Raw genomic sequence first — 26711 nt, 5'->3', positions numbered from 1 at the left:
TGGTGAGCTGCCCCTCCCCACACTTCAGGTTTCTGCAGCCAACGTGAACCTGTACATGTCAGTTTCATTTTGATTTTTTGGTTTTGGTTATTTTCTTTCACTCCTTCCCTTTTCTGAAATACTCTTCCTCCTGTGGCATCAGAGAGGAAGGTGAAGGGAAACAGGCACGAAGCTTTCATTCTCAGGATTTCTATGGATGAACCTGTCTCTAGGCTGTCCTACCTAGAAAGAATGCCAGGTTCTTGGCCTACCTCCTGAGCCTCTGGTTAGGATACCAGTTGTGAAGACAACAATGTCCCTTGGATCTGTCTTGGGTATGGGAGTGGGAACAAAGGAGTATCTTAAAGCAGCCCAGCAGGAGCTGGAACTGATGGGCTAACCTGAAAAGTAATGTGGCCATTCCCAAACTTCCAAAGCACAAAAGACTGATAAGTACAGTCTTCCATCTGTGGCCTCCCGAGATAGCCCCAAAACACAGTTTTGTTTTTTCAAACCAGGTCCCATCCCATTTCTGATTCCTTTTGTGGGGTCTTGAAAATCTGAGTAATTTCCATGCCCAAGGTCCCTTGAAAAGATTTTGTACATGTGTAAACAAAATGAGTACTGTAACCAGATGCCTGCAGTGCTGACAAAATGGCAAGAGTACCTAGATGGCTTGTGCCAAAGGCTGAGTCAGCATTTGGTCTAGGCAACACTTTGTATCTCCTGCCCAAAACAAGACCCCATTTTCACATGGCCACAGGAGTTTTCCAAGAACACTGTCTACTCTTACCATAGATCATAGTTCAGATTCTTATTCCTCACCCTTGTCTCCTGCACAATCTGAGATCATCTTGGGTCTCTGATCTACGTTTGGATCCTCTTTTAAAAAAATACTGGGGGGGGGGGGTAGAGGTGTTAAAGAGACTGGTTTTTCTGTACCCAGAAAGGTGAGATGAAGGGAGGGTGGGGTGTCAATGGTGACTTCACTGTTTCAAAAAAAGAATTTTAAATGTACTGGGGTATTAAGACACTATCTTTAAGAAAAAGAGGAAGGAAGAAAGATATGGAAAAAGGAGAAGCTCAACATTTTAACCCCACCTATGTCTTTGTTTGTTTTTTAGCCTCCCATTTGAAACGTGGTAATACTATAATTCCATATCTTGTTTAGTTGAGGGTGGGGGAGTTTATGTGTTTTTTTCCTGTTATTTTTTTTTTTTTTTTGTTTGTATTTACTTTTTAAATTTTTTTTTTTTTTGAATTGTAATGTACAGAAATACAAGCTATCTTTCTGGGTTTGTTTGGGGTTTTGTTTTTCCTTTTCTCTCTTCTGTGTTCTAAAACTTTGCTTTTGTGTGTGTTACTGTGGAAGCCTTTCTTTTAATTCAGAGATGGTGTTTGAACTTCAAGTCTCCGTTAGTCATGCCCATATCTTTATATACTTTCCTCTCTTGTGATTGGAATTTAAAAGGGAACACAACTCCAAATAAAAAATAAGAGCCATACCAATATTACTTTTAAGTAAGGAGGGGCAATTAGCCCTGTAGTTAATCCCAGGGTACTGGAATTATCTCATGTTTTAAATTAACAAAGCTGGTGTTATGAGTTCACAGAGGACCTTGCAAGAAACTAGGGACCACACAGAGAGGAAGGGACTGGTTTGTCCTGTGTTACTGATAGTGCGTGTGGGAAGGCATGGAAGCCAGCATCAGGCTTTTAATCCTAGGACTTGGTAGAAGCAATCTAATCTCTGAGTGGGAGGCCAGCCTGGTCCACAGAGAAAGTTCCAGGACAGCCAGGTTACACAAGTTATACAGAGAGTCCCTGTCTTGAAAGACAGAGAGAGGGAATGAGGGGGGGGGGGGAAAGAGAGAAGGAGAGGGAAAGGGAGAGAGAGAACATGCCTAAAAGCAGCAGAAAATTTAATTCAGGTAAAGTTTTCCAAGGTAGGCATTCTAGGCTGGAGAAAAGCACTGCTCTTGTCCGGGGACAAGCCATTGGTATCTCTCTGGAAGGTCAGTCAGGCCTGGTTGTGTCTACCTATAATCGAAAGATGGAGGATCACAAGATCAAGACCAGCCAAGGTCACTCACAGTAACTTAGTCTGAGAAAGAAAGAAAATCAAAAGTAAAAAGACAGCTTGGGAGTTAGCTCAGCAGTAGAATGCTGGCCTACAATGTATGTGCGAGGGAAAAAAGGAAGAGAGAGTTATGAATGGGGATTAGTTGGCAATGTTTGCCTAGTACACATATCCGTACTGAGACTGGATCCCTAGCACCAAATGAAATCTGGTATAGTAGTGCACACTTGGAATCCCTGCACTTGAGAGGTAGATGCAGGAGAATCAGGTATTCAAGGCTAGCCACAACCACGTAGTGAGTTCAAGGCTAGCCTCTGCTATGTGAGGCTCTGTCTCAAAAAAAAAAAAAAAAAAAAAAAAAAAAAAAAAAAAAAAAAATTGAGGGAAACCATATGAGGCAAGATTCATCTTCCAAATGGAACCTGTGGTTGTTTTTCCTTTTAAATATGCAGTCCCCATCCTGCCCTCTGCATCCTTGCTGATGGCCTCATTTAACCAGCCTCCCTCTCTTTGTCTGGCCTTTCTGTTTCCTTCTTCTCTCTGTGTGCCCCATCTCTCTGTGCCTATTTTCCCTTTCCATCTCTCTCCTCTAGATTTGGGCCTCTCTCCCAAGCTGCCTGCCCCTTCTCTATCCACCCTGTAGTTTTCTGCGTTCATTAATTGCTGCATGCACACCCTCTGGGGAGTTTATTATGTGAAGAATTAAGAAAAGCTTGGCTATTGGAGCCTGTGGTTAAAGGTTTTAAAATAAATAAATAACTAAACAAATAAGGAATCTGACAGAGGTGGCTGACAAGTGGCCCTTTCCATCCCTGAGGTGACACCCAGAAGCCACTGGGCAGGCTGTTTTCCCCTCCATTGGCTCAGAGCAAAGGCCACTTGGAGTCACCGGTGTCCTGCATTCCCTGTGCAGAGACCTCCTCCTTTTTTTTAATTGTTGTGTCCCTGCCCCTGACCACCGAGAAGGTAGGTACCCAGCACAGCTGTGCACTTGCTCTCTGGGTCTCAGCTCAGATATGTGCGGCCATTCTGCTTAGTTTGAATCAATCTCTCTCTCTCTGTCTGCCTCTCTCTCCTCTCTCTCTTTCCCTCCCTCCCTCTACTTGGCTCTAAGTTGACTTTTTTCTCTTTCCACTCTTTCTTTCTTTAACCTTTTTCATACCCTTTCTCCAAACTGAGCCACCTGAACTGCCCCCTGGGCTATAGTTTGGTTCCCTCCACTCTCCATTCCTGACCCCTGATGACCTTGCAGGCCCATCCTCTCTCCTTCCCATCTCCACTGTCTCTGCTTCTTCCTCTCCATCTCTTGATCCTCTGCCCACTCCTCCTCCGGCCTCCCTCTTTCTCATTGTTGGCTGAATGCACTTGTATGTGGTCTGACATTCAATCCTCACGTCTCTTCCTGTACTGTATCAGTGGGGCTGATTTGATTGCTACTGTCCCGAGTGGTTGCAGAACCCCTAACCTTCATCCTTGACAGCTTCTAGCTAGGAGCTTTGGTCACACATGTTCCAGGGTTCCAGGGCTCACCTAGACAGTAAACAGTAGAAGAATGGGATGTGAGAATCTTGAGGGTCGAGTTCAAAGTTAAGTCCCAATAAACCCTTTGGGGCTTACTATACCAAGGCTGAATGAACTCTAGACAGACCAAGTCTTTTTATGGCAACACAATAAAGCCCAGAGGTACAGGCTTCAGCGTTCTGGAACAGTAACAGTACCTCGGGGAGCCATGGCTCTGTAGCTTAGATGTGATGGAAGAGTCTCTTCAGAGAGTTTGGAGCAGGTCAGGGGCTCTAGACCTTAAGAACCTACTTGGCCAAGATTCTGTGGCGTTTTCAGAATGGTATAAAATCTTTGCTTACCTACCCCCAGAACAGGGACTCCTCCAAGTCCCCAGTGTCCTTTCTTCTGCTGAATTTCTGAATCTGAGAATTCAGTGGTCTCCCTTGTTGCAGAATGATCAGGAAGAGACAGTCAGTCGCCAGTAGCCGAAGTGAGTGGAAGTAGAACCCTATTACTTGAGACTTGTGATGGCCTGCTCTAATGCTCAACTAGCTGCATAGAAAATGGCAGTCAGAGTGGGTCCTTAGGGAGCCACCATCCCCAACTTCTCCTATTAGCTTCTTGTTCTGCCTGAAGAAAACACAAGTTTGAGCTCCCCGTAGCCATTGTGAGGTCTTGATAACTCTCCACCTTCAGCTTTGGGGAAGGAAGGATTGGCTACTTCTCCCATGTCTATTCCAGGAAGGGTCAGACCAGCTCACCCCTGAGAACACTCTTGCTCTCTTGAACGGTGCTTGCTGGGAGGGAGCCGGCAATGTAGTTCTTCACAAGAAAGATAGGGCTGGGAGTCTGAAAGGGGGAGGTGTCTCAGCCTGAGGAGAACATGGAGGTTCCGCCCCTCAAGGCTTCCTGGATCTCAACAAGGGGAGACAGTGGGATAGAGGCAAGTGGGCAGCAGTCCTGGGGTGCAGAGAGGACACAAAGGCAAATCACTTCAAGTGTTCCCTTGCCTCTGTCCCCTGTCCCCTTTGCTTCCACTGTCTCCTCTCTTCATTCTTGTTTATTGCCCTTGACCCTCAAATCTTTCTTATACAAGGGGGGAAAAAAGATGTTACTCTCAGAGCTGAGAAAATAACTTAGTGTATTAAATGTTGGCTTTGCAAGCAAGAGGACCCGAGTTCAAGCCTCAGAACCCACATTAGAAAGCCAAAGATGGTGGCTTGTGCTTCTAACCCTAGTTCTAGGAAGACAAAGGCAGAAAGTCAGCTCGTCTAATTTAATTGACTAACCCTGGGTCCTGAAAATAGCTCAGTGGATAATGATGCTTACCAGGCCTGCTCAAGTTGTCCTCTTCACACACACACACACACACACACACACACACACACACACACACACACGAATAACTAAATAAATAAATATAATTTAAAACATATAGAGCTAAAAAGGCCATGTAAAGAGAATGGCAGGCTCCTAAAGATGCCACCCAAGATTGATAACTGGCCTCCACGTGCACACTCACAAACACCTGTACACACATACACACACACAACACACCTGTGAGTGCGCATGGGAGCACAAGCACAAGACAGAGAGAGAAGAAAGGAAGGAAAAAAGAAAGCCCTGGGTTTCACTCAACCCCTAGGAAGAAGGAGGCCCAGCCAAGCTGAGACTTGAGATGCGCGCTTCAGGCAGGATCATGGTGGCCTGACCGTTTCTTAGCAGCTTCTGGAGGGATGATGAATGCCTGGCAGTACCTTCTTCATATCTTCTGCCGCCCTGGGCTGCAGGGGACTTTCCATCTGACCCCAGGCCTTCGTCCCCGGCTCTGATCCTTTTAGACTGGGGCCAGCATTAAAGCCAATCCCTTTTGGGCCAACCCAACCAAGATTCCACTGATCCCCATCTTATCAGTGGGGAAGCAGGGCCCACCTAATACGAGACTTAGCATAAGTTCTCATAGCCAACTTAAATCCCCTCAAGGGGTTCTCCTTGGGCTTGGGTGAGGTCAGTAGGCTCAAAAGGAATCAACAGGAAATTGATGAGGAGCTGGGACTTCAAGACATAGGTAGGAAGGTAGGAAGCCACCTATCTTGGCTTGGACCTCAATGGCTGGGGACAGAAACATTGGTATTCAGCCATCCAATCCAGATCCTTTCTATTCCTAATACTCTGTCCCACCTCCAAGTCAAGGGAAGTCAAGATGGACCTGCGTGGGACTGGGTATAATTAGCTCCGTTGCCAGTGTTTGCCTAGCATGTATGAAGCATTAGGTTATAAGCCAAACAGGACATAAGTCAGGCATGACGGTTCATGCCTGTGATCCTGGTGCTCATGGAAGTGAGACAGGAAGAATAGAAGTCCAATCTCTGGCAGGATGACACAATGGAGGCATAACTGTCATGGCAGTAAGCAACCACCTTTTTAGTTAAAAAACCAACAAACAAACATTCAAGGTCAACTTTGGCTATATATTGAGTCCTAACTGAGCTACATGGAACCCTGTTAAAAGTTAGGAGGGAGCTGAGACTGTAGCTCACTGGGAGACCAACTTGCCTAGCATCCATGAGGCCCTGGGTTCAGACTGTAGTACTGACAGAGGAAAAAGGTAGGAGAGGGTTCCTGCTTGTCTATGGCAAGGAACGTCATGGACTTGTTCTTCCTCCTTGATCTTGAGTTCCTTGCCTTGAGTCAGGTCTCTAGCTCTGATTCTGATCGGACCCCAATCCTAGTATGCACTCCTTCACCGCTGGTCTTGCTGCCTCCCCTGACCAGAGTAGCCTTAAAGGAGGGGAGCATGGTGAGTCTGGGTTGTGAGTTACCATGTGTTTGTTCCTAAGGCTCCCTTACCTGGTATCTCTGTTTAGTTGACAAGCTGACCACTCTGGACATAGGATGCATTTGGAGATGCTAGAGACAGAGCTCTCATTTGCATCCTAGAGGGAAATTCAATGAGAGAACTTTGGTACAGACCAAGGACTGTGTAAGATGTTATTTGCCTCTTGGGGTTGGGGAGGAAGCTGAGGGTTCTTCTGGAGATGCCTTTTGAGAATTAAGGTATCTTTACAACAACCAGGCTCAAGCTGGGCATGGTCTAACCTGGGCACACATGCCGAGACAGGAATTCTTAGGAGTCCAAGGTCATCTTTGGTTACACAGAGAATTTGAGGCCAGCCTGGGCTACGTGAGACCCTGTCTGAATTTTTTAAATGGGGCCAGGGATGTAGCTCAGTTGGTAGAGTTCTTGCCTAGCGTTCATGCATGAAGCACTGCATCAAAACACCTGTAATCCCAGCTCTCAGATGGTGGAGGCAGAAGAATCAGACCTTCAACTAGATCAAGAGTTCCGAGTTCTAGGCCAGCCTCAGCTACAAGAGACCTTGTCTAAAATAAAACAAAACTCGGCCTCCGGTTCACCTAGCTTAAGCTAACCGGGAAGTAAGGATTGCGCAGTGGGACAGATGACTAGCAGGTCATACCCACTCTGGCTACCTGAGCCTGCCACTGCTTTGGGAGAAAGACCAGCTCTCCTGGGAGAAGTCTTCATGGCTTGTTACTTCCACAGTGTGTCTTCACCAGCTATACCTGGTTCATTGGTTGCTTCAGCCAACCACAACCAATCACACATCAGCTGTACATTCCATTAACGAGGTCCATTTCCTGTCTCTAGCTCATTGTGGGGCTCTATGGAGCCCTGAAGACAGAGGTCTGCCCCCTCTGGGTCCCCTCTGCCAGAAACTTCCACAGCCAAGGGAATCAAGCTTCCTTTCCAATGATAGCAAGATACCCTGAACAAACTCAGCTCAGACCCCTGCTGGCGCCTGGAACTCCCTGACTGACCCTTAGTGAAGTCAATTCTTCCTCCCTCAGCATTAAGGATTTAGTGCCCTATTTTATGCTAAAAATTGGGATTGTGCCCAATGGTGGTGGGCAATGGCACACACCTGTAATCCCAGCATTTAGGAGATTAGACGGAGGCAAGAGGATTTCGAGTTCAAGGCTATATAATAAGACCGTGTCTGAAACCAGAACAAGCTGGCCATAGTGATGTACTTCTGTAAGCCCAGCCTTTAAGAGGTGACACCTGTAGGATCCTGAGTTCAAGGTCATCTTGGGCTGCATATCGGATTCTAGATTCTAGACCTGCCTGTAGTATGTGAGATCCTGTCCAAGGGGGAAAAAAAATGGGGGCAGAGGGAGAGCTGGGTGGTGGATGATGCAGGTGTCAGCACTCAGGAAGCAGAGGCAGGTGAATCTCTTGTGTTCCAGGCCACCCTGGTGTACAGAGCAAATTCCAGGATAGCCTGGGCTAAACAGAGAAACCCTGTCTCAAACAAACAGAAAGAAAGAAAGAAAGAAAGAAAGAAAGAAAGAAAAGAAAAGAAAAGAAAAAGAAAGAAAAAGAAAAGAAAAAGAAACAAAGGAAAGAAAGATGAAAAAAGAAAAAAGAAAGAAGGAATAAAAGAGTAAGGGCTGGCATGATTGTGCATACCTTTAGTCCCAGCCCTGGGAATTAGAAGCAGATGGAATGAATCTCAAGCCCAGCCATTGCTACATAGTAAACTCTGTCTCAGACAAGCAAACCCGAGGTTACAGACCTGGCTGGATAATGACTGTGGAAGTGGCAGGGACAGACCTGTAAACGGAATAGTGGCAAGAATAGTAAGTAGCATCTGCTCTTGCAAGGTTGGGGCCCAAAGTCAGGAGGGTCCTTCTGTGAAGGGGGGGTGGGGATCTGGGGAGGGACCAACCAGGGAATCCTGTGCTATTTACCCTGGAAGAGACATTGGGAAGCAAAAGCCAAACCCTCGTGGTGCGGATGGGGAAACCAAAGCCTAGACCGGGAATATTAACTTGTCCAGGGCTCCGTGGTACTGAGGTAGTAGCAGGCTCCATTCCTAGTTCCCAGCCAGGACCTCGGATGGTGTCAGGTTCCCTTTCTGGTCCTAACTCACTCTTGGAAAAGAAATAAATGAACAGCCCTATTCAGATGTCAGCCTCGGGCACCGGCTGACGTCCAAGAAGCTGGACATTGCTGGTCCGCTAGAGGTGAACTGGCCTCCTCTCAGGCCTAGAGGGGGTGGTTGCGTTTTTCTCTCTCTCTCTCTATCTCTCTTGCGTTTTTGTGACTTTAATGATGAACTTATGCTACCACGCTTTTCCCTTTTCTTACACAACTTACCTACTAAAGGAGGAAGTGCCACTTTATTGGTAAGTGGACGTTAACCAAGAGGGACTTAAAAAAAAATCAGAACGTAAAAAAAAAAAAAAAGAAAAGAAAGAAAGAAAGAAAAGAAATGAAATGAAAGAAATGAAATGAAAAGAAAAAGAAAAAGAAAAGAGAGAAACAGAAAGACAGTCGGTCAGCTACTGAACATCCCTGAGCTCTCGGCAGGGTCGCCAAAACAAAGCCAAATATTAACAGAAAGAAAATAATAATAATAAAGTTAGGTTCCCCAGCAGATCATTTTGATTTGGGTATATAATGATATTTGTGGTATTTTTGTTTCCGTTATTTATTATTATATTATTATTATTATTTTGGTTTTCTTTTTTATTTCTGTTTTGACTCCTTTGGTTGAATTTTGAGTTCAGTTATCTTGCCCCCTCCCCCATCTGTGTGCCGTGTGACAACCCCCCCATGCCCTTTACCCTGGTGGGGGGAGCCTGGCCCTGGTGGGCTGGACTTGGCTTGACCTACCAGTGTCTTACCTCTCTTCTCTCAACTGGGGGGAAATCGTCTGTCCCCCATGCGGGGACAATGCCAACCCCTCTGGTGCCCCATCCTGGAGCTCTCCCCTCCCCTGCAGCCTCCATTCCCACCGCTCCGTCCCTCTTGTGTTATGCATGCCGAGAACCTTGCATGGTCTGCTATGTTGAGGCCAGAAGGTGAACACTCAGGAGAGGTAGAGGCAGGGCAGGCGCGGGAACCGTGTGTGCGATGCTCCAGGGCTGCAGCCCGCGGCCTAGGCCCGGTGAAAGCCCTCTCTCCTTTTCTCCCCCCCCCACCCCACTGCCCTCTCACGTGCCCCCCCCATCCCTTCTCTTCTTCTCTCCAATCTCTCCATCCCGCTTGCACCCTCTCCCCGCCCCCCTTCTGCTTCTTCCCCCGCCCTCCGGCGTCCGTCCCGTGCATCCGCTACCCTTTCTGCTCTGGTCCCCTCTGCATCCCTCCCGGCCTGTCTCGCCCCCTCTCCGCCCCTCCGTGCCCTTCTCTGCCTCTCTCCCCGTCAGAAGCCCAGCTCGCCCCGGGCCTGCGAAAAAGCGGCCGCCGCGCCCACGCCGCCCGCGCGTGGGAAGGACAGTCAGAGTCCTCGCTCCGCGCCGTCGTCGCAGGGCCGCGGGGGCCGCGCGGCCGGAGGGACAGCCAGGCGCCGGCGCCGGCGGAGGAGGAGGAGGCGATCGCGGTCCTCGGCCAATGCGCCCCGCCGCAGGGGGCGCCGGCGTGCAAAGCCCGCGCCGCCTCGGGGCTCGTCGCGCTCGCTCAGCGGGGCGCACTCCAGCAGCGACTCCGGCGGCGGCGCCCCGGGGCCCGGGCCTGAGCCGGGCTCCGATCGAGGTCACGGCGGACACGGGAAACGGTGAGCCGACCTCCTGCCTATACTGCACAGGAGCATTCTTCACTGGTCACCCCCAAACAGTGACCTCACTGATCACCCCACATAGGGCCCCTCACTGATCGCTCCTACTGGTGTTTCCCCCTCAACATTCCAACACTTCCAATGGAGTCTCCCTCTCTTGTTAATAACCCCACAGGGAATCCCCAATTTGTCTCTTTGACGCCCATTTCCTATGGGGTGAGCTCACGGATCTCTACTGCCACCCACACAACCTAAGTCTCTCCTGCCCCGCCGTGCACACCACTGAGCCCTGCCCCGCACTCCTTCCTCTAGGGCAAAGGAGCGACTCCCGCGCGCACGGCCGGCAAGCACCTCGCCGTCCCCGGGCGCGCACGGCCGACGGGGCGGCCCGGAGGGGAACAGTTCATCTCGCAGCCCGGGCCCCCATCCCGGGTCCTGGAGTTCCAGCCGCTCGCCCTCCAAATCCCGCTCGCGCTCCCCAGACAAAAGGACCCGCAGCCCCAGCCTCTCTCCGTCGCCCAAGAAACCTCTTGGCCGGTAAGTAGTGTGTGGTGGGAGGGGGCGGATGGCAAAGAACCCGGACTTAAGGCCCAGATGGCGGGGATCCCTGACCACGATGGGTCCCACAGGGACAAGGACAGCGAAGGCCGTGCAAGGCATGCCGAGGCTGAGGCCGCCCGCACCCGGCGTCGCTCCCGCAGCTACTCACCGATCCGAAAGCGGCGCCGGGACTCGCCCAGTTTCATGGAGCCGAGACGCATCACCAGGTAAAAAGGGGACTAGGGATGAGAAGAGACTAGGGCTACTATTGGTAGCCAGGGATGCAGGGAGTCAAGGTTCACAGGCCTGGGAGCCTTCTAGAATGGACTAGTTCTCATACTGAGAATAGAGGCAGGTTTTGTCAAACGGGAGTGGGGGTGGGGGGGACTAAAGGAGAGATGGGTTGGGCGAAGAGAAACTAGTGGACCCAGGGGTCATCGAAGAGTTGGGGAGAGACGAGGGTACCAGAGCATGAGAGGCAGAAGTGATAAACTTGGGAAGAAAGAGGTGCCATGGATCTGAGCTGGTTTGTGTATGGGTTGGGGTGGCCAGCCGCAGGCATGGAGTTCAGCTCTGGAAGATTCCATTCATCCGTCGGGAATCCCTCCTTCCCTCCCCGTGTCTGTCACACCTTCAATGATACATACTTTTCTCCTTCATCTCAAGGAACCTCCTGCTGCGTGGCCTGTGGCCAGCCTGGGGGCCGTGTGGACCGGGCTCCACAGGCAGCCCAAGTGACACTCATGTGAGCTAGTCTGGTGGGGGTCAGCTTACCATCTGCGTCTACTTTTCTGACTAACCTCCCAACACCCTGGGGAATTGGTGGAGTGGGCAGAGCATACTAGTATCTGGGGCAGCTGTCTGAGGAACCCCATGCTGCGGAATGAGGGGTGTGGCTGAGGTGATGGAGAACTCCAGGGGGGTCTGAGTGTGCAGATGAAATCACCCAAAAGCTGGGACTGGTGGCGGCTCAGGCCTCTCATCCTATCTACTAGGTAGGAAGGCGGTGGGGGAGGATTCAAGGCGAGCCTGAGAAACTTGCCTCAAATTAAAAGGATTGGTAGAATGTTTGTCTAAAATCCCCCAGTGAGGGGCTAGGGGCGTGGCTCAGGGGTAGAGCCCCTGCCTAGAATCCCCCAGTGAGGGGCTGGGGGCGTGGCTCAGTGGTAGAGCACCTGCCTGGAATCACACGGTCAGTAACTGGGGACCTAGCTCCATAGTAGAGCATCTGCCTAGTATATGTAAGGCTCTAGATTAAATCCCTAGTACCAACAAATCAAAAATTACCCTGAAGCCCAAGATTACCCCAGTATGAATAGATTGCCGTTGGCAGAGTTCTGAGCCCAGCTTTGCCCTGCTGAGGCACCTGAGGAAGTCTGAATGTACCTCTCTAGCCCTCAGTGGCCAGATGTGTCTAATTAGCTGAAATCCCTAAGAATCTTTTCAACTCCAAGACAGTCTTCTCGAATTAATTTCTCCTTAGTTCAGTGGTTCTCAACCTTCCTAATTCTGTGTCTCTTTAATATAGTCTCTCATGTCGTGGTGACCTTTCACCCACTATAAAAATATTTTTGTTGCTATTTCATAACTACTATTTTGCTACTGTTATGAATCATAATGTAAATATCTGATGTGAGGTCCCAAAGGGGTTGCAACCCACACAGGTCGAGAACCATCTGTTAGTTCTTGATACTCTGAGGCTGAGGCTGCCTCCTTTACTCAGAGCTGAAGGCCAGACCACCACACTAGAGATAGCAGCATCCCAGACATATTCATTTCTACATGAGGGTCCTAAGATGGCCAGAATTTCACATCTTCCAGCTGGGCGCCCACCTCAGCTCCTCTGTCCCAGGCTGCCTCCCTGATACTAATGCTCAGCTGTTTTCTTCCTCAGAATTAACCCTTGTGGAGGGGCATTAGAGCCTCATTAACCACTTTCTTTTCTTTTCTCTAGATCATAGCCCCCTGCCTTCAAACTAACTCTGGGCCAGCGGGAGGAAGCTGAGTGAAGGGTTGGGATGGAGGTGGGAGATGGGGGCAAGCTGGAAAAGAGACAGCAGTGGCCAGGGGTCTCCTCCTTGTTCCCTTTGAGTGACTATAAAAGTCTAAATCTTCTCATCCTGGTCTGCAGCGTTCCAAGACAGTCAGGGCTACACAGAGAAACCTTGTCTGGGGGGGGGGGGGGAATCTAGCCAGATGCTGGTGACACAAGCCTCTAATCGTAACACTTGGTAGACAGAGGCAGGTGGATCTCCAAAGTTCAAGGCTAGCCTGGTCTACAAAGTGAGTTCCAGGGCAGCCAAGGCTACAGAGAGAACCCATGTCTTTAAAAAAAAAAAAAAAAAAAAAAAAAACAGACAAAAGAATCTAAATATTCTATTCAGAGAAAGGATGGGGGAGGCAGAGAGACAGGACTTGGCCATATTCAATGATACTTGCCAGCCATCCCTATTTAAAAGCTCTTTCAAAGGTCTGTGGATAAAATAACAAAACAAAGGTCTATGGAAGTGTCTTAGTGAAGAGAATGCTTACAGAACATGCATAGAACCCAGTGCTCTGCAAACATGCTGGCACGGAGCCCTCATGCACAAACTGCTGACGTAAACCTCCAGTCCCAACACATAGGAAGTTAAAGGCAGAAGGATCAGAAGTTCAGGGACATCCTCTGCTACACAGTAGGTTTGAGGCTAGCCTGAGATACATGAAATTCTGTCGAAAGAAAGAAAGGAAGGAAGGAAGAGAAAGAAAGAGGGAAGGAAGGAAGGAAGGAAAGGAAGAGAAAGGGGGGAAGGAAACTAGTTTCACTCATGCAGGGCAATAAATAATGGCACACGTCTGTGACCCCAGAACTCCGAAGTTGAGGCAAGAAGACTTAAAATCACAAGCTAGCTGAGCTTTACAGTGACACTGTCTAAAATAAAGCAAGAAAAGAAGGAAGGAAGGAACAAAGGAAAGACGAAAGCAGGAAGAAAAACAATGGTGGCACATGCCTGTGATTCTAACACTCAGGAGACAGAGTCAGGAGTTCAGGACCAGCCCTGGCCACACAGTGAAACCAGTCCAAGCTATATAAAACCCTTCCTTAGAAAATAAAAGTGAAGGTTGGAGAGATGGCTCAGTGGATAAGAGCACTGACTGCTCTTCCAGAGGTCCTGAGTTCAAATCCCAGCAACCACATGGTGGCTCACAACCATCTGTAATGGGATCTGATGCCCTCTTCTGGTGTGTCTGACAACTAAGGTATACTCATATAAATAAAATAAAATCTTTAAAAAAAGAAAAAGAAAAGAAAAACGAAATTAAATTTTGGGTTGGAGAGATGGCTCCAGGGTTAAAAGCATTTACTACCCTTGCAGAGGACCCGAGTTCAAGTTCCAGGACACACATGGAAGTTTCATGTTGAAGCTCTGGGGAATCCAACAACCTCCAGCCTCCAAGGCCCCTGCACGTACGCACATACCCCCCCCCACAGACACATAATTAAAATTTTTTAAAATATATTTTTAAAAAGAGAAAGTTTCTTTTGTGAAGTTCAGAGTGTACCTCAACTGTACTAGAACATTCCTCGTATTTGTGAAGCTCTATCCTCTATCCCCAGCAAAACAAACGGGAGAAAAAGAAACACATGGACACAGTAAACTTTCATTTATTCAGAAAATATTCCTTAGCACATGCTCAGATCAATAAAGAATATGAGCCTTTTGCCCTACAGGCAGACAAGGAAAAAAAACAAAACAATCAATATGAATTTGGCAAAGGACACAGAAGTTTGGAATTTGGGTTGTCCCTGAGGCCAAGACTCAGAGGAAACTTAGGCAGGAAGCCCTTGCCACTGCTGGATGGGAACTGGGGCCCGACTGAGGGCTACGGATGGACAGAGCTTGGGGCTTTGGGTGACCTAGGATCTACTTTTTCTCTCCCACAGTGCCCGAAAGCGTCCCATCCCTTACTACCGGCCCAGCCCCTCCTCCTCCTCCAGCTTCTTAAGCACTGACTACTCCAGCCGGAGCCACAGCCGGAGCCCAAGCCCTGGCCACAGCCACGGAAGCCACAGCAGCCGCAGCCACGGGACTCGCAGCCGCTCCTGCAGTGTCTCCAGGAGCCGCAGTACCAGCTACCACAGCCGGAGCAGCTCCGAGAGTGGGGGCTTCTAAGCCCAGAAGGACCCATCTAGGGTTGGAAGGCCCTGGAAAAAGGAGAGGCTGGGGCCCTGAGACCCGAGAAAGAGGGGGTCTGTACCCCTATACTGCTACAGAGGTCCCGGGGTGGGGTGGGGCAGCACGTGGGCAAGTGGGACTAGAGAAGAGCTTCTTCTAGGGTGGGTGACCCGCCCACGAGGAGGAATCAAATTGTCCTGTCCCTAAAGTGTGCCCATCCCCACGCCCTGCCCACCCACCATACCCAGGGAACAAGGAGCCTTTGTGAACACAGGGATCAGATCACCACGCCCCTCTTCTGCTTGAGGCCAGCTTACCAGCCTGGGGCCCATTGCCTGTGTGTGGCACAAGAGTCCACTGTCGGCTGTCACCTCACCTGAGCTCAGTGGACCCCTGCACAGCTTGGAAGGTGCCACGCCTGGGACCTTCCCCTCCTTTTTAATCTCCCACGGGGTGGATCTGAAAATGGCAAAGCGAGCCAGATCTAAGAGAGAAGGAAGGACCACCTAACTCCTGCGTATTACCAGGGGAATGAGAAGTTCGCACTTGGCCCCATCTCTCTTCCTTCCCCTCACATCAAGGCCACACCCTCCGGGCCTTCATCAGCACAAGAGGTGGCATATACCACATCTGTATCTAACCCTGAAGTCAAAGGTAGTTCAGGGGCTGAGGACTGTAGCTCAGTTGGTAGAGTGCTTGCCTAGCATGCATGAAGTCCTGGGTTCCATCCCAACACAAAGCATAAAACCAAGCATGCTAGTGCATGCCTGTAATCCCAGCACTCTGGAGGTAGAGGCAGGAAGACCGGAAGTTCAAGGTCATTGTAGGCTACATAGTGAGTTCAAATCCAAACTGCGGTACAGGAGAGCCTGTCTCAAAAGGGAGAGACTGGGAATTCAGGTCAGAAGATAAGAAAGAACACGGGTAGAAAGCATCCGATTTTTTTTTTTTTTTAAAGCATGGGCCCAAACAATGCAGTCAGATGACCAAACAGGTCAAGGGCTACTGGGAGACTGGTACGGGCTGCTGTCTGGGTTACGGACCAAATGATAGCTCATGGTCACAAGCTAACTAACACGCGGTGCACTTCGGAGCCTGCCCAAGGGAGGCCTCCTTACCAGGCTTTGATGGGGCAGGTTTGGTCAAGGCTTTCAGAACTGGGGTGGTAGGTTCCAGCCAAAGCCCTCAGCCTGGGACAAGATGGGGATGAGGTGGTCCCCCCTCCATCCCTCTTCTGCAGCACCCAGCCCCGCCCACCCCCCTGCTGGGGCCCTCAGGGATCTCGAAGTCTTCCTTGGCCCAATAGGGTAGATGCCCTGGGCTCTGGTGGGGGGAGGAGTCTGGGGTCTGATCCGGAGTCCCACCTTCTCTCAGTTTCCCCTTCCCTCTTTCTCCGCAGTGCGGGAAAACATTTGGACTGTAATAAATACACTAGGTGCCCGGGTGACAGGCTGCGACTGTGTCTCTGTGACTGCGAGCATCAGGGAGAAAGACTGGGGTCTCTCTCCCTGTAAGGACTGAGTAGGACTCTCATCCTCCTGAGGGCCCAGTGAGGAGAGGTGAGCGGCGTCAAGAAACCAGTTCCCATCATGTCCAGTCACCTGCCTCTGAGCAAGAGACTTCGTAGCCTTCTGAAGTTCAAGTGGGAAGAAAGATGGAGTCCAGAAAATGTCTTTCCAGCCGGGAGGATTTGTAGGCTCTGTTAAAATGTATTGCGTGTGATGCTGGTCAGTGGTGGCACACGCCTTTAACCCCAGCACTCTGGCGGCAGAGGCAGGCAGATCTCCAAGAGTTCAAAGCCAGCCCGATCTACAGAGCAAATTCCAGAACAGCCAAGGCTACACAGAGAAACCCCTGCTTCACAATCCCCTCCAAAATAATTTATTGTGTATAGGTGTGCAAGATGTGTGAGGATGCATGTGCCACCGCATGTGTGTGGAGGTCAGAGGATAACTGTGTGAAGTGAGCTCTCTTCCACATTTACGAGATCCAACTCTGACCACCAGGCTTGTGAGGTAACTACTATGTAACCCTGACTAGCCTGGTAGACCAGGCTAGACTAGAACTCTCTATAATCCTCCTGCCTCCGTCTCCTGATTACTTGGATTTCAGTCACAGGCCACCATGCCCTAGCTGAGCTTTGTCCTCCCATTCCTCTTCCTTCTGCCCACCACCCTTTTTGTCTCAGAGTGATGGGGTTTAACCTCTGTGTGTGTGTGTATGTGTGTGTGTGTGTGTGTGTGTGTGGTGTGGGAGGTGTGTAGTGTGGGTGGTGTGTGTACTATGTGTGTAGTATAGTGTGTGTGGTGTATAGTGTACTGTGTGTGTGATGTGTGTAGTGTGTGTAGTGTAGGGTATGGTTTGTAATGTGTGTGGGGGTGATATATATGGTGTGTAGTAGGGGGGTAGTGTGTGTGTGAGTGTAGGACAAAGACCAACATTAAATGTCTTTCCTCTATTTAAGCTTTTCTACCTGGAGTTCCTAGGTACTGCCTGTCTCTGCTTTACACACCCCCAAACCCCCGCACTACGGTTATGTCTGCCACCATATGTGGCTTTTACGTGGGTCCTGGAGATCCGAACTCACATCCTCATGCTTGGCTCAGCAGGCGCTTAACCAACCGAGCTGAATCCCAGACTGTAACCAGGTGTTGAGTCAAGCATTCCCTGGAACTGTGGCGGAAGTCAAGAGCCAGCCTCTCAGCAGAGCTTCAACCCCCTAATCATGAATGTTGGTCCAGATGCTACAGAACAGTAACACCAGCTCTCTGCAGGCAGAGGCAGGAGGTGTTGGAGCCCAGTTCTTTTAAGGCGAATTACAGCTGGGTGGTGGCAGCACATGCCTTTAATCCCAGCACGTAAGTGGGAGAAACAAACCAAACAGATCTTTGAGAGTTCAAGGCCAGCCTGGTCTATATAGGGAGTTCCAGACAGCCAGGGCTACACAGAGAGACTCTGTCTCAAAACAAGAAGAAACACACACACACACACACACACACACACACCGCTTCTCTCTTACTATTTTCCTTTTCTCTCTTTAGTTCATTCATTCACTTTTTTTATTGTACACCCTGTGTGCTCGGGCTGCATGTATGCACAGGTACATGCCTTGTGCCCACTAAGGTCAGATCCCCTGTTGTGAGTCACCGTACAGGTGCTGGGAATTAAACCCCAGCCCTCTGTAAAAGCTAACCACTGGGCTATCTCCCCAACCCCTAGTTTGCTTTTGCCTTTCACTTGTATGTGGTTGGTGTGAGATATGCCACAAAGCGCTTGTGGAGGCCAGTGGGCGAACTTTGTGGTGTTAGTTATCTCCTTCCTCCCCTGCGTGGGTTCTCAGCATCAAACTCGGGTTACTAAGCTCATTTTGGCAAATGCCTTTACCTACTGAGCCATCTCAGCCTAACACTATTTTTTTCTTAAAGCACAGAGACCTTCATCCTGTCAGATTCCCAGGCCAAACAGCCACAGGAAAAAGGAAATACCTTTCCAAGACGGTACACTGTTATTACCAACCCCACCCCACCCCATAGGGTTTCTCTTTGTCACCCTGGCTGTCCTGGAACTCACTCTATAGACTAGGCTGGCCTCGAACTCACAGAGATCTACCTGCCTTGACCTCCGAAGTGCTGGGATTAAAGGTGTTCGCCTCCCCCGCCACAGTTACCTTTGAAACGTTTGTTGAATGCGTAAACGAATGAAAGGCAAAGCAACCCCCGACCCTCAGCAATTCCAGAACCTCTGAATCAAAGATAAGGTTGTTGGCAGCGAGCAGGCACTAGAGGGAGACAGAGAGTGGTGGTGGAAAGATGATTTAGAGGATACCTCCCCGCGGGAGACTCCCAGCCTCCTGAGCCTCCCTTGGGTATTTGTAAGGAAACTCAGCACCCCAGTGCCTCGGGGATTCGGGCTCAGCCTGCCCGCCCTCTGCTCTATTTCTTGCGGGACCGAGAAAACACACGACTGGGATCACTGCGCAAAAACAGGAAATAAGGATCCCTGCCCCCGTTGCCTGGAGAATGGGCGGGGCCGTCCTTCCCCAGGATGTCGGCATTTGGCACTCCAGGCTCTGGAGCCTGGAACTAGCTCTTCCGGATTGGGGATGTAGCTACTCACTCCTATATTGGTCAACCTTTATCAGATGGAACTCACATGAAGCATCCCCATGGTTTCTATCCCAACACACAACAGCAAGAGACCAGGCCCTCTCTCCTCAGTCCCCCACCCCGTGTGTGTGTGTGTGTGTGTGTGTGTGTGTGTGTGTGTGTGTGTGTGTGTTGGAAGGATTGTAAATTACGTGTATGTGGAAAGGCACATCTGTGTGCCTATGGAGACTAGAGGACAGTTGTGGGTGTTGTTCCTCCGGTGACATCCTCTTTGTTTTTTGAGAGACAGTCTCTCACTGGTTCAGAGCCTAGGATAGCTGTCCTACAAGCCCAGGAATTCGTCTGTCTCCATCTTCTTATCTCTGGAATTACAAGTATACATCGTCATGCCTGGCTTCTTTTCGAATGAATGAGTACTAAGAATCGAACTTGGATCTTCATATCTGCAGGACTAGCATTTTACCAACAAAGCTATCTCCCTATGTCCGTGTCTGTAATCAGTGAAAGTTACCAATGTAACACATAAACCTGGGTGAGTCTACTGCTATCTGTAATCCTTGACTCTCTGAGGTACTTCCAGAAGTGGACCCCACCCCTCCCAAACCTGCATCTGTCATCAAAAAGTGTATTCAGTTATGCAGTAGTGACTTTAGTCCCAGCACTCAGGAGGTAGAAGCAGGTGGATCTCTGAGTTTGAGACCAGCCTAGTCTACAGAGCAAGTTCCAGGACAGCCAGGGCTACACAAAAAGACCCTGTCTGAAAACGCAAACAAAATGTGTATTCATTTAATAAATTTGGCTCTAGCCACCATATACCAGGCAAGCCACAAAAATGAGTTGCCCCAGTCTCAGGGCCCCCACTTCTACCTGGCTACATTTTAGGCTGTCTTGGGGGACACCTAAGACCATCTCAAGACTGGACTGTTGGTCTCATGGTTTGGGGAGCTTCTACCTTACCCTCCTTCTCTTCACTTTATAGTCATTTATATTGGTTGCTTGTTTTTTAAACACTGTCTCACTAGGTGGCCCTGGCTTCTGGAACTGGTAATATAGACCAGGCTAGTCTAGAACTTGCAGAGTTCTGCCTCTGCCTCCTGAGTACTGGGATTAAAGGCATGCTCCACCAACAACAATACCAGGCTAGATTTGTTTGTTTTTTTAAATCAATTTATCTTTATTTTATATGTTTTTCCTGCATGTATGTGTGAATGTGAAATCTTGGAATTACAGTTATGAGCTGCCATGTGGGCGCTGGGATTTGAACCCCGGTCCTCTAGAAGAGCAGTCAATGCCCTTAAGTGATGAGCCATCTCTCCAGCCCCCCCTGTTTTATTACTTTTAAAGATGTATTTACTTTATTTTCTATGTATGTGTGCTTTGCCAGAGGGGGTCAGAAGAGGCCTCAGATATTTGTGGATAACATGCTGTCATGTGGACACACATAGGACCATAGCAGGGGCAGGGATCATGCTGTCATGTGGACACACATAGGACCATAGCAGGGGCAGGGATCATGCTGTCATGTGGACACACATAGGACCATAGCAGGGGTGGGGATAAACTCACTGTTCAGGCAACTGGGCCAAGGAGCAGGGTTAGGAGTAAATGATGGGAAAAGGTTTCAGAAGAAACTGGAAGGTGAAAGAGCAGAAGCTATAGCTGAGTGGGTGGAGGACTTGCCTAGCATACATGATGTCCTGGATTTGATCCCCAGCACCGGATAAAACTGGGTGTAGTATACACAACTGTAACCCCAAGTGGAGCCAGGACTGAAAATTCAAGGTCAACAGGTACAGTGATGTTCGCCTTTGATCTGCTTTGAGTTGCATTCCAATCTAGGCTAGCCTGGACTACAAGAGGCCCTGTTTCAAGGGGGGGGGGGGCAGATAGAGAGGTTGCTCAAAGATTAAGAGCATTTACTCTTGCAGAGGACCAGGATTTTGTTCCCAGTACCCCTATGGTGGCACACAAGTGTCTGTAGTTCCAATTTTAGAAACACCAAACCCCTCTTCCAGCATGAAATGAACACAGTGCACTTACATATGCCCAGGCAAAGCACTCCTCATACACATAAAATACAAAATTAAAAAAAAAAAGTGTACTAGGCATGGTGGCACACACCTTTAATCCCAGCACTCAGGAGGCAGAAGCAGGCAGATCTTTGTGAGTTCGAGGCCAGCCTGGTCTACAGAGCAAGTTCCAGGACAGCCAGGTTATTTTTTTTCTTAAGATTTGTTTATTTATTATATATAAGTACAGTCACTGTCTTCAGACACATCAGAAGAGGGCACCAGATCTCATTACAGATGGTTGTGAGCCACCATGTGGTTGCTGGGAATTGAACTCAGGACCTCTAGAAGAGCAGTCAGTGCTCTTAACCACTGAGCCATCTCTCCAGCCCTGGACAGCCAGGTTATATAGAGAAATTCCATCTTGAAGAAACAAAAGAAGAAGAGGAGGTGGAGGGGGAGAAGGAGGAGGAGGAGAGGGAAAAGGGGGAGGAGAAGGAGGAGGAGAGGGAAGAGGAGGAGGAGAGGGATGTGATCAATCTGGCACTCAGGAGGTAGGAGCCGCAGGTTCAGAAATTCAAGCTCATCCTTAGCTACACAGGAAGTTCAAGGCTGGGCTGGAATGAAGGAAGAGATGGAGGAAAGGAAAGAAACACTAGGATGGTGAAGCAGATTTGAGCTAAGCCAACCTAGAAAGATTCCAGATTCTTTTCATTACATATATTTATCTGTGTGCACACGTGTGAGTGTGTGGGTATACTGCACATACTATGACACACGTATGAAAGTCAGAGGTCATTCTCTGTTCTCTCCTTTCACTATGGGAGCCATAGGACTCGAACCGAGGTCCTCAGGCTTGGTGGCAAGTGCCTTTACTTACTAAGCCATCTTAGCAGCCCACACAAAGCTCACGTAGCATGGTTTTGCTAAGACTGAGTTTGACAAGTGAGTATAAAGAAAGGCCTAGGAAAAGGCTGTTCGGTTAGGCGGTCTCTTCTGCACACATACCGCAGCCCTTCAGCCTTTACAGAGCAGCAAAGAAGCGGACAGCACAGGGGGCGGGGGAGGCAACAGCAGAGGAGAAACTTGATTCACAGCCCTGGAGACTTCCAGAACATCCAGTCCAATGGTCTCATTGTGCAGATGAAGAAAATGAGTCACATTTGCTGGCTTCTGGCCAAGGTCAAAAGCATTCAGGTCCCCAGACTCCCTGGCTAAACAGATTCTCTCTGCTCTACAGCCAAGAACAGTTGGAGATGGACAATGGCCCCCAGTCCTGTCACCTGGCCCCTTGTTGGTCCCCTTTCCATAATAATAATGGAGATACATGACCTTCGGGCCATCAGGGAAATTGGACTCCCAGAGAGACACATTGAGATGTTCTGGGAAAGACCCCACACACCCCCACATCAAGTGTGCTATACCAGCGACTGACTGTGCTTATTTCTGGTACCCAGTAAAGCCAGTGACCGGTGCAATCCATCAGCTGTCAGGCCTCTCTGCCTGGCAGCTCCCAGAAGACTCCAGAGTGTTCTCTAAAGCTGAGCCAGAAAGGGAGGGGCTGGCTGGGGTGCAGATGGCAGAGGCCTGTCAAGGGTGTGGCTGGCATGGCCAAAAAACGCAGGCACTTTCGCAAAGGGAGGAGGTACTCACTTCTCAGAGTGCTCCAGACACTGAGGTTACAAACAGGAGGACCTGCATGGAGGAAACCCCAGACTCCGCAGAGGGCAATGAAAGGCATGGGGATACGGCCTATTAACCACAGACTTCAGGGAAATCTCTAGATGATAACATTGCTCCTTTTTCTTCCCCCTACCCTTCATACCCACCCTACCCCTTCATATATCTCTGGTTGACCTCGAATTCATTATGTAGAGCAGGTTGATCTCAAATTCAGAGAGATCTGTCTGTTTCTGGCTTCCAGGCTCGGACAACATATTCTCTCCCCCCCCCCCCCAGCCTCCCTTCCTTCCCTCTGTATCTCCCATCCTCTTTTTTTTTTTTTTTTTTTTCCAGTGCTGGGAATTGAACCCAAGACTCCATGATAGTAGAGAGGTGTTCTACCACTGAGCCATACCCCCTGCCGTCTTTTGACTTGGTTTCTTTTCTCTTTTTTTAAAGATTTATTTGTTCATTTAATGTATATGAGTACACACCAGAAGAGGGCGTCAGATCCCATTACAGATGGTTGTGAGCCACCATGTGGTTGCTGGGAATTGAACCCAGGACCTCTGGAAGAGCAGTCAGTGCTCCCAACCGCTGAGCCATCTCTCCAGCCCATGTTTTCTTATTTTTTTATTTTATGTGTATGTGTATTTTGCCGGCATGCATGTAAATCCAGAAGAGGATTTGAATCTCTTAGAACTAGAGTCAAGGGCTGGGATTCAAATTCTGACCCTCTGGAAGAGCAGCGAGTGCTCATGGCTGCATAGTGTACTCGTATACATAAAATAAATCTTAAAAAAGAATTATTTAATAGGCAGATGAGTTAGCCCTGGTCTTCAGATCATGAAATGTAGGTTTAAGAGGCTATCAGACCAGTACCAAGTTTCAAGCCCAGCCCTGCCTGTCTGACCCCAAAACCCAGTTTCTCCCCCACCTGCTTTTCATCTCGGACTTCAGAGAACTACCAGGGCCCTGCCCTTGTGATGGGGCAGGTTGGTCATAAAGCTGGTCTGCTGAAGAAGAGCTGGAAGTCAGCCACTTTGGATGAACACCAGTCAGCCCAGCACCGGGGAGGCTGAGGTAGAGAGGTTACCATGTTAGACACCAGCCTACATTACACAGTGCAGCCTAGGCTAGCCTGGGCTATGTAAGGAGACACTCTCCAAAAACGAAGAGGAGTGGAGAGATGTCGGCTGTTCAGAGCATTTGCTGTTCTCCCAAAGGACCAGGGTTCAGTTCCGAATATCCAACACCCTCTGGCATCCAAGGGCATCTATCTGCACATGCCTGGTGCATATAAGCTCACACAGGTATACATAACACACATAAATACATTATTTTTTTAATTAGGTGCTGGAGAGATGGTTCAGCACTTAAGAGCACTTCTTCCAGAAGACCCGGGTTCAATTGCCAGCAACCATATGGCAGCTCACAACTGTCTGTAACTCCAGTTCCAGGGGATCTTACACCCTCACACAGACATTTATGGAGACAAAACACCAATCCATATAAAATATATTTTTTAAAGCCAGACATATGGTGGACTCCGTATTCCCAGACTCCTGCAGCAAAATGAAAAGCAAAGCAGACCAAGGAGACAGGGAAGATGAAGCCCTGCCTCGAAATCAAGGTAGAAAAGTCCAGTATGGGGGCACACTCCTTTAATCCCAGCACTCAGGAGACAGAGGCCAAGCAGCCTCTGTGAGTTCAAGTCCAGCCTGTTCTACATAACAAATTCCTAGCCATACATGGCTACATAGGGAGATTCTGTCTCCAAAACAAACAAAATTCCAAATCTACAATCTCTCTCTCTCCCTCCCTCTCTCTCCCTCCCTCCCCCCCCCCTCTCTCTCTCTCACACACACACACACACACACACACACACACACACACACGCAAAACAAAACAAAATGTGGACAGAGAGAACCACCTCATGATCTCCACACCGGGTTTTCATATACAAACCATACATACACCCAGTAATAGTTAAAACTTGGCTTTGGCTTTGGTATTTTCTTGTGTGTGTTTGCATGTGTATGTGGGAGAATGCCATGGTGTATGTATGAATGTCAGGGGACAACTGGCAGGAACCCCGTCTCTCCTGAGAGACAGAGAACTGGTTGTGTTACGTCATCCCTGTGATCCCAGCACATGGGCCGGGACAGAAGGAAAAGTAAGAATAGTCTCTGATACTCAGTATGAGCCAGCCTGGGCTAAATGAGACCCAGTCTCAAAATTTACCAAAAAGAAACGGGGGGGGTGGGTTTCAGAGTCCGAGTGAGCAAACAGGGTGTCTGGGATGCCCGCCCCCCATTGCACAACCCGCCTCGGCTATGACTTCAGTCATAGTAACTTTTTCTTGCCCTGGCTAAAGCAAGATGAAGAAAGCCTGTGTCTACAAAGAGCTGGCAGCCCCCCCCCCCACCAAGCGAGGCTGGGCCCAGCAAGGTCACATTTAAAAGCGTTCATGATCATGTTTGACAGCACCCGCTAGGGTGGGGCACCTTGAACTCCAGTCTGGGCTAAGGTGGACAGGCAGGGGCCGGTGAGCATCCTCCCAGGCTTCTGACCTCACCACAGATTTATGGAGCTAGGAATGGGTGGGGCTGGGAACAAAGGCCTGGCTTCCTAAAACACACATACCTCTGGAGAGGGGGTGATGAGTTAGAAAGGAGTTCCCAGTCATGTGACCCAGCAAGGGAGAGAGCAGAGGCCCTGGGTGCTTCTTTTGGTTCCTAAGAGACCTCTGGTAACTCGAAAGGCTTTCCGAGGTGAGCCCAGACTGTACCCCAAGTTAAAGATAGGAAACTCAGGTCTCTCTCAAAAAAAAAAAAAAAAAAAACACCAAAGGGCTCAGCAGGGCTCAGCAGGTGAAGGCACTAGCTATCAAGAATGACGATATGTTTCATCCCCCGGTTTCACCAGAGTTGGCTTTTCACGGAGAAAACTGACTTCCACCAGCTGGTCTCTGATCTCCACAATGCTTGTGCAAGTGCATGTGGCCACAGAACACACACACACACACACACACATAAATGCAATAAATAAATAAAACTAAGAACAACAAAAAAGAAAACTGAAGGGGCTGGAGAGATGGCTCAGCAGTTAAGAGCACTGACTGCTCTTCCAGAGGTCCTGAGTTCAATTCCCAGCAACCACATGGTGGCTCACAACCATCTGTAATGAGATCTGATGCCCTCTTCTGGTGTGTCTTAAGACAATAATAGCATGCTTGTCTTAAATAAATAATTTTTTTAGAAAGAAAGAAAGAAAATGAAAGAAAGAAAAAAGAAAACTGAACTCAGCTGTTGGAACGGACCTCTAATCCACACTTCATGGAGACTGAGTGAGAGAGACTGTGAATTCAAGACTAGTGTGTACTGCAGAGTGAGTTTAACCCCAGCCTGAACGATTTAGTGAGACCCCGTCTCCAGAACTACAATGGAAGCTGGTGAGATGACTCAGTGGAAAAAATCACTTGCTGCAGGGCCTAGAGATGGCTGGTGGCTAAGAGCACTGGCTGCTCTTGCAGAGGACTAAGGTTTGGTTTCCACCAACTTAACCATCTAAAACCCAGTTCTGGGGGACCTGGAGCCTTCTTCTGGCCTCCTCAGTACATGGTACACTTACACGCACAACATTCATACACATAAATAAAAATAAATTAGTCTTTAAAAACCAAACATACTACAGTGCTTGACAACCCACATTCGATTTCCCAGAACCCATAAAGAGTGGAAGGAACGCCAGCTCCACAGAATTATCCATGTGCCATGGTGCACACACCACCCCCAACCCCATCACGCACACTCATAAATAATAATAATTAATTATGATAATAAATTAAATAACTTCTTTTAAAAGTAAAATGACCAATGCAACAATATAATGCTGGCCTAGAATCCCCCAGTGAGGGACTGGGGGCGTGGCTCGGTGGTAGAGCCCCTGCCTAGAATCCCCCAGTGAGGGACTGGGAGCGTGGCTTGGTGGTAGAGCTCCTGCCTAGAATCCCCCAGTGAGGAGCTGGGGGCGTGGCTCAGTGGTAGAGCCCCTGCCTAGAATCCCCCAGTAAGGGGCTGGGGGCGTGGCCC

General features: G+C 49.1%; 1 protein-coding gene across 1 annotated transcript in view; it reads left to right on the top strand.

Annotated features, from left to right (window-relative positions):
- SRRM3 (serine/arginine repetitive matrix 3) overlaps positions 1-16250 on the top strand; it is a gene marked incomplete at its 5' end in the record, with an annotated part of 37078 nt that extends 20828 nt beyond the window's left edge. Inside the window, 4 exons of the mRNA XM_080940481.1 lie at positions 9797-10143; positions 10456-10680; positions 10773-10910; positions 14609-16250. Of these exons, the coding sequence (XP_080796607.1) occupies positions 9797-10143; positions 10456-10680; positions 10773-10910; positions 14609-14837 (939 nt within the window). The 3' untranslated portion in view covers positions 14838-16250. The remainder of the gene's footprint in view (positions 1-9796; positions 10144-10455; positions 10681-10772; positions 10911-14608) is intronic.
- Between the last annotated feature and the right edge of the window lie 10461 nt (positions 16251-26711).

The sequence above is a fragment of the Micromys minutus genome (assembly GCF_963924665.1).
Source record: "Micromys minutus genome assembly, chromosome: 29".
Classification (NCBI taxonomy): domain Eukaryota; kingdom Metazoa; phylum Chordata; class Mammalia; order Rodentia; family Muridae; genus Micromys; species Micromys minutus.
The sequence above is the reverse complement of the archived record's forward strand: the minus strand, read 5'-3'. Positions and strand labels throughout refer to the sequence as shown.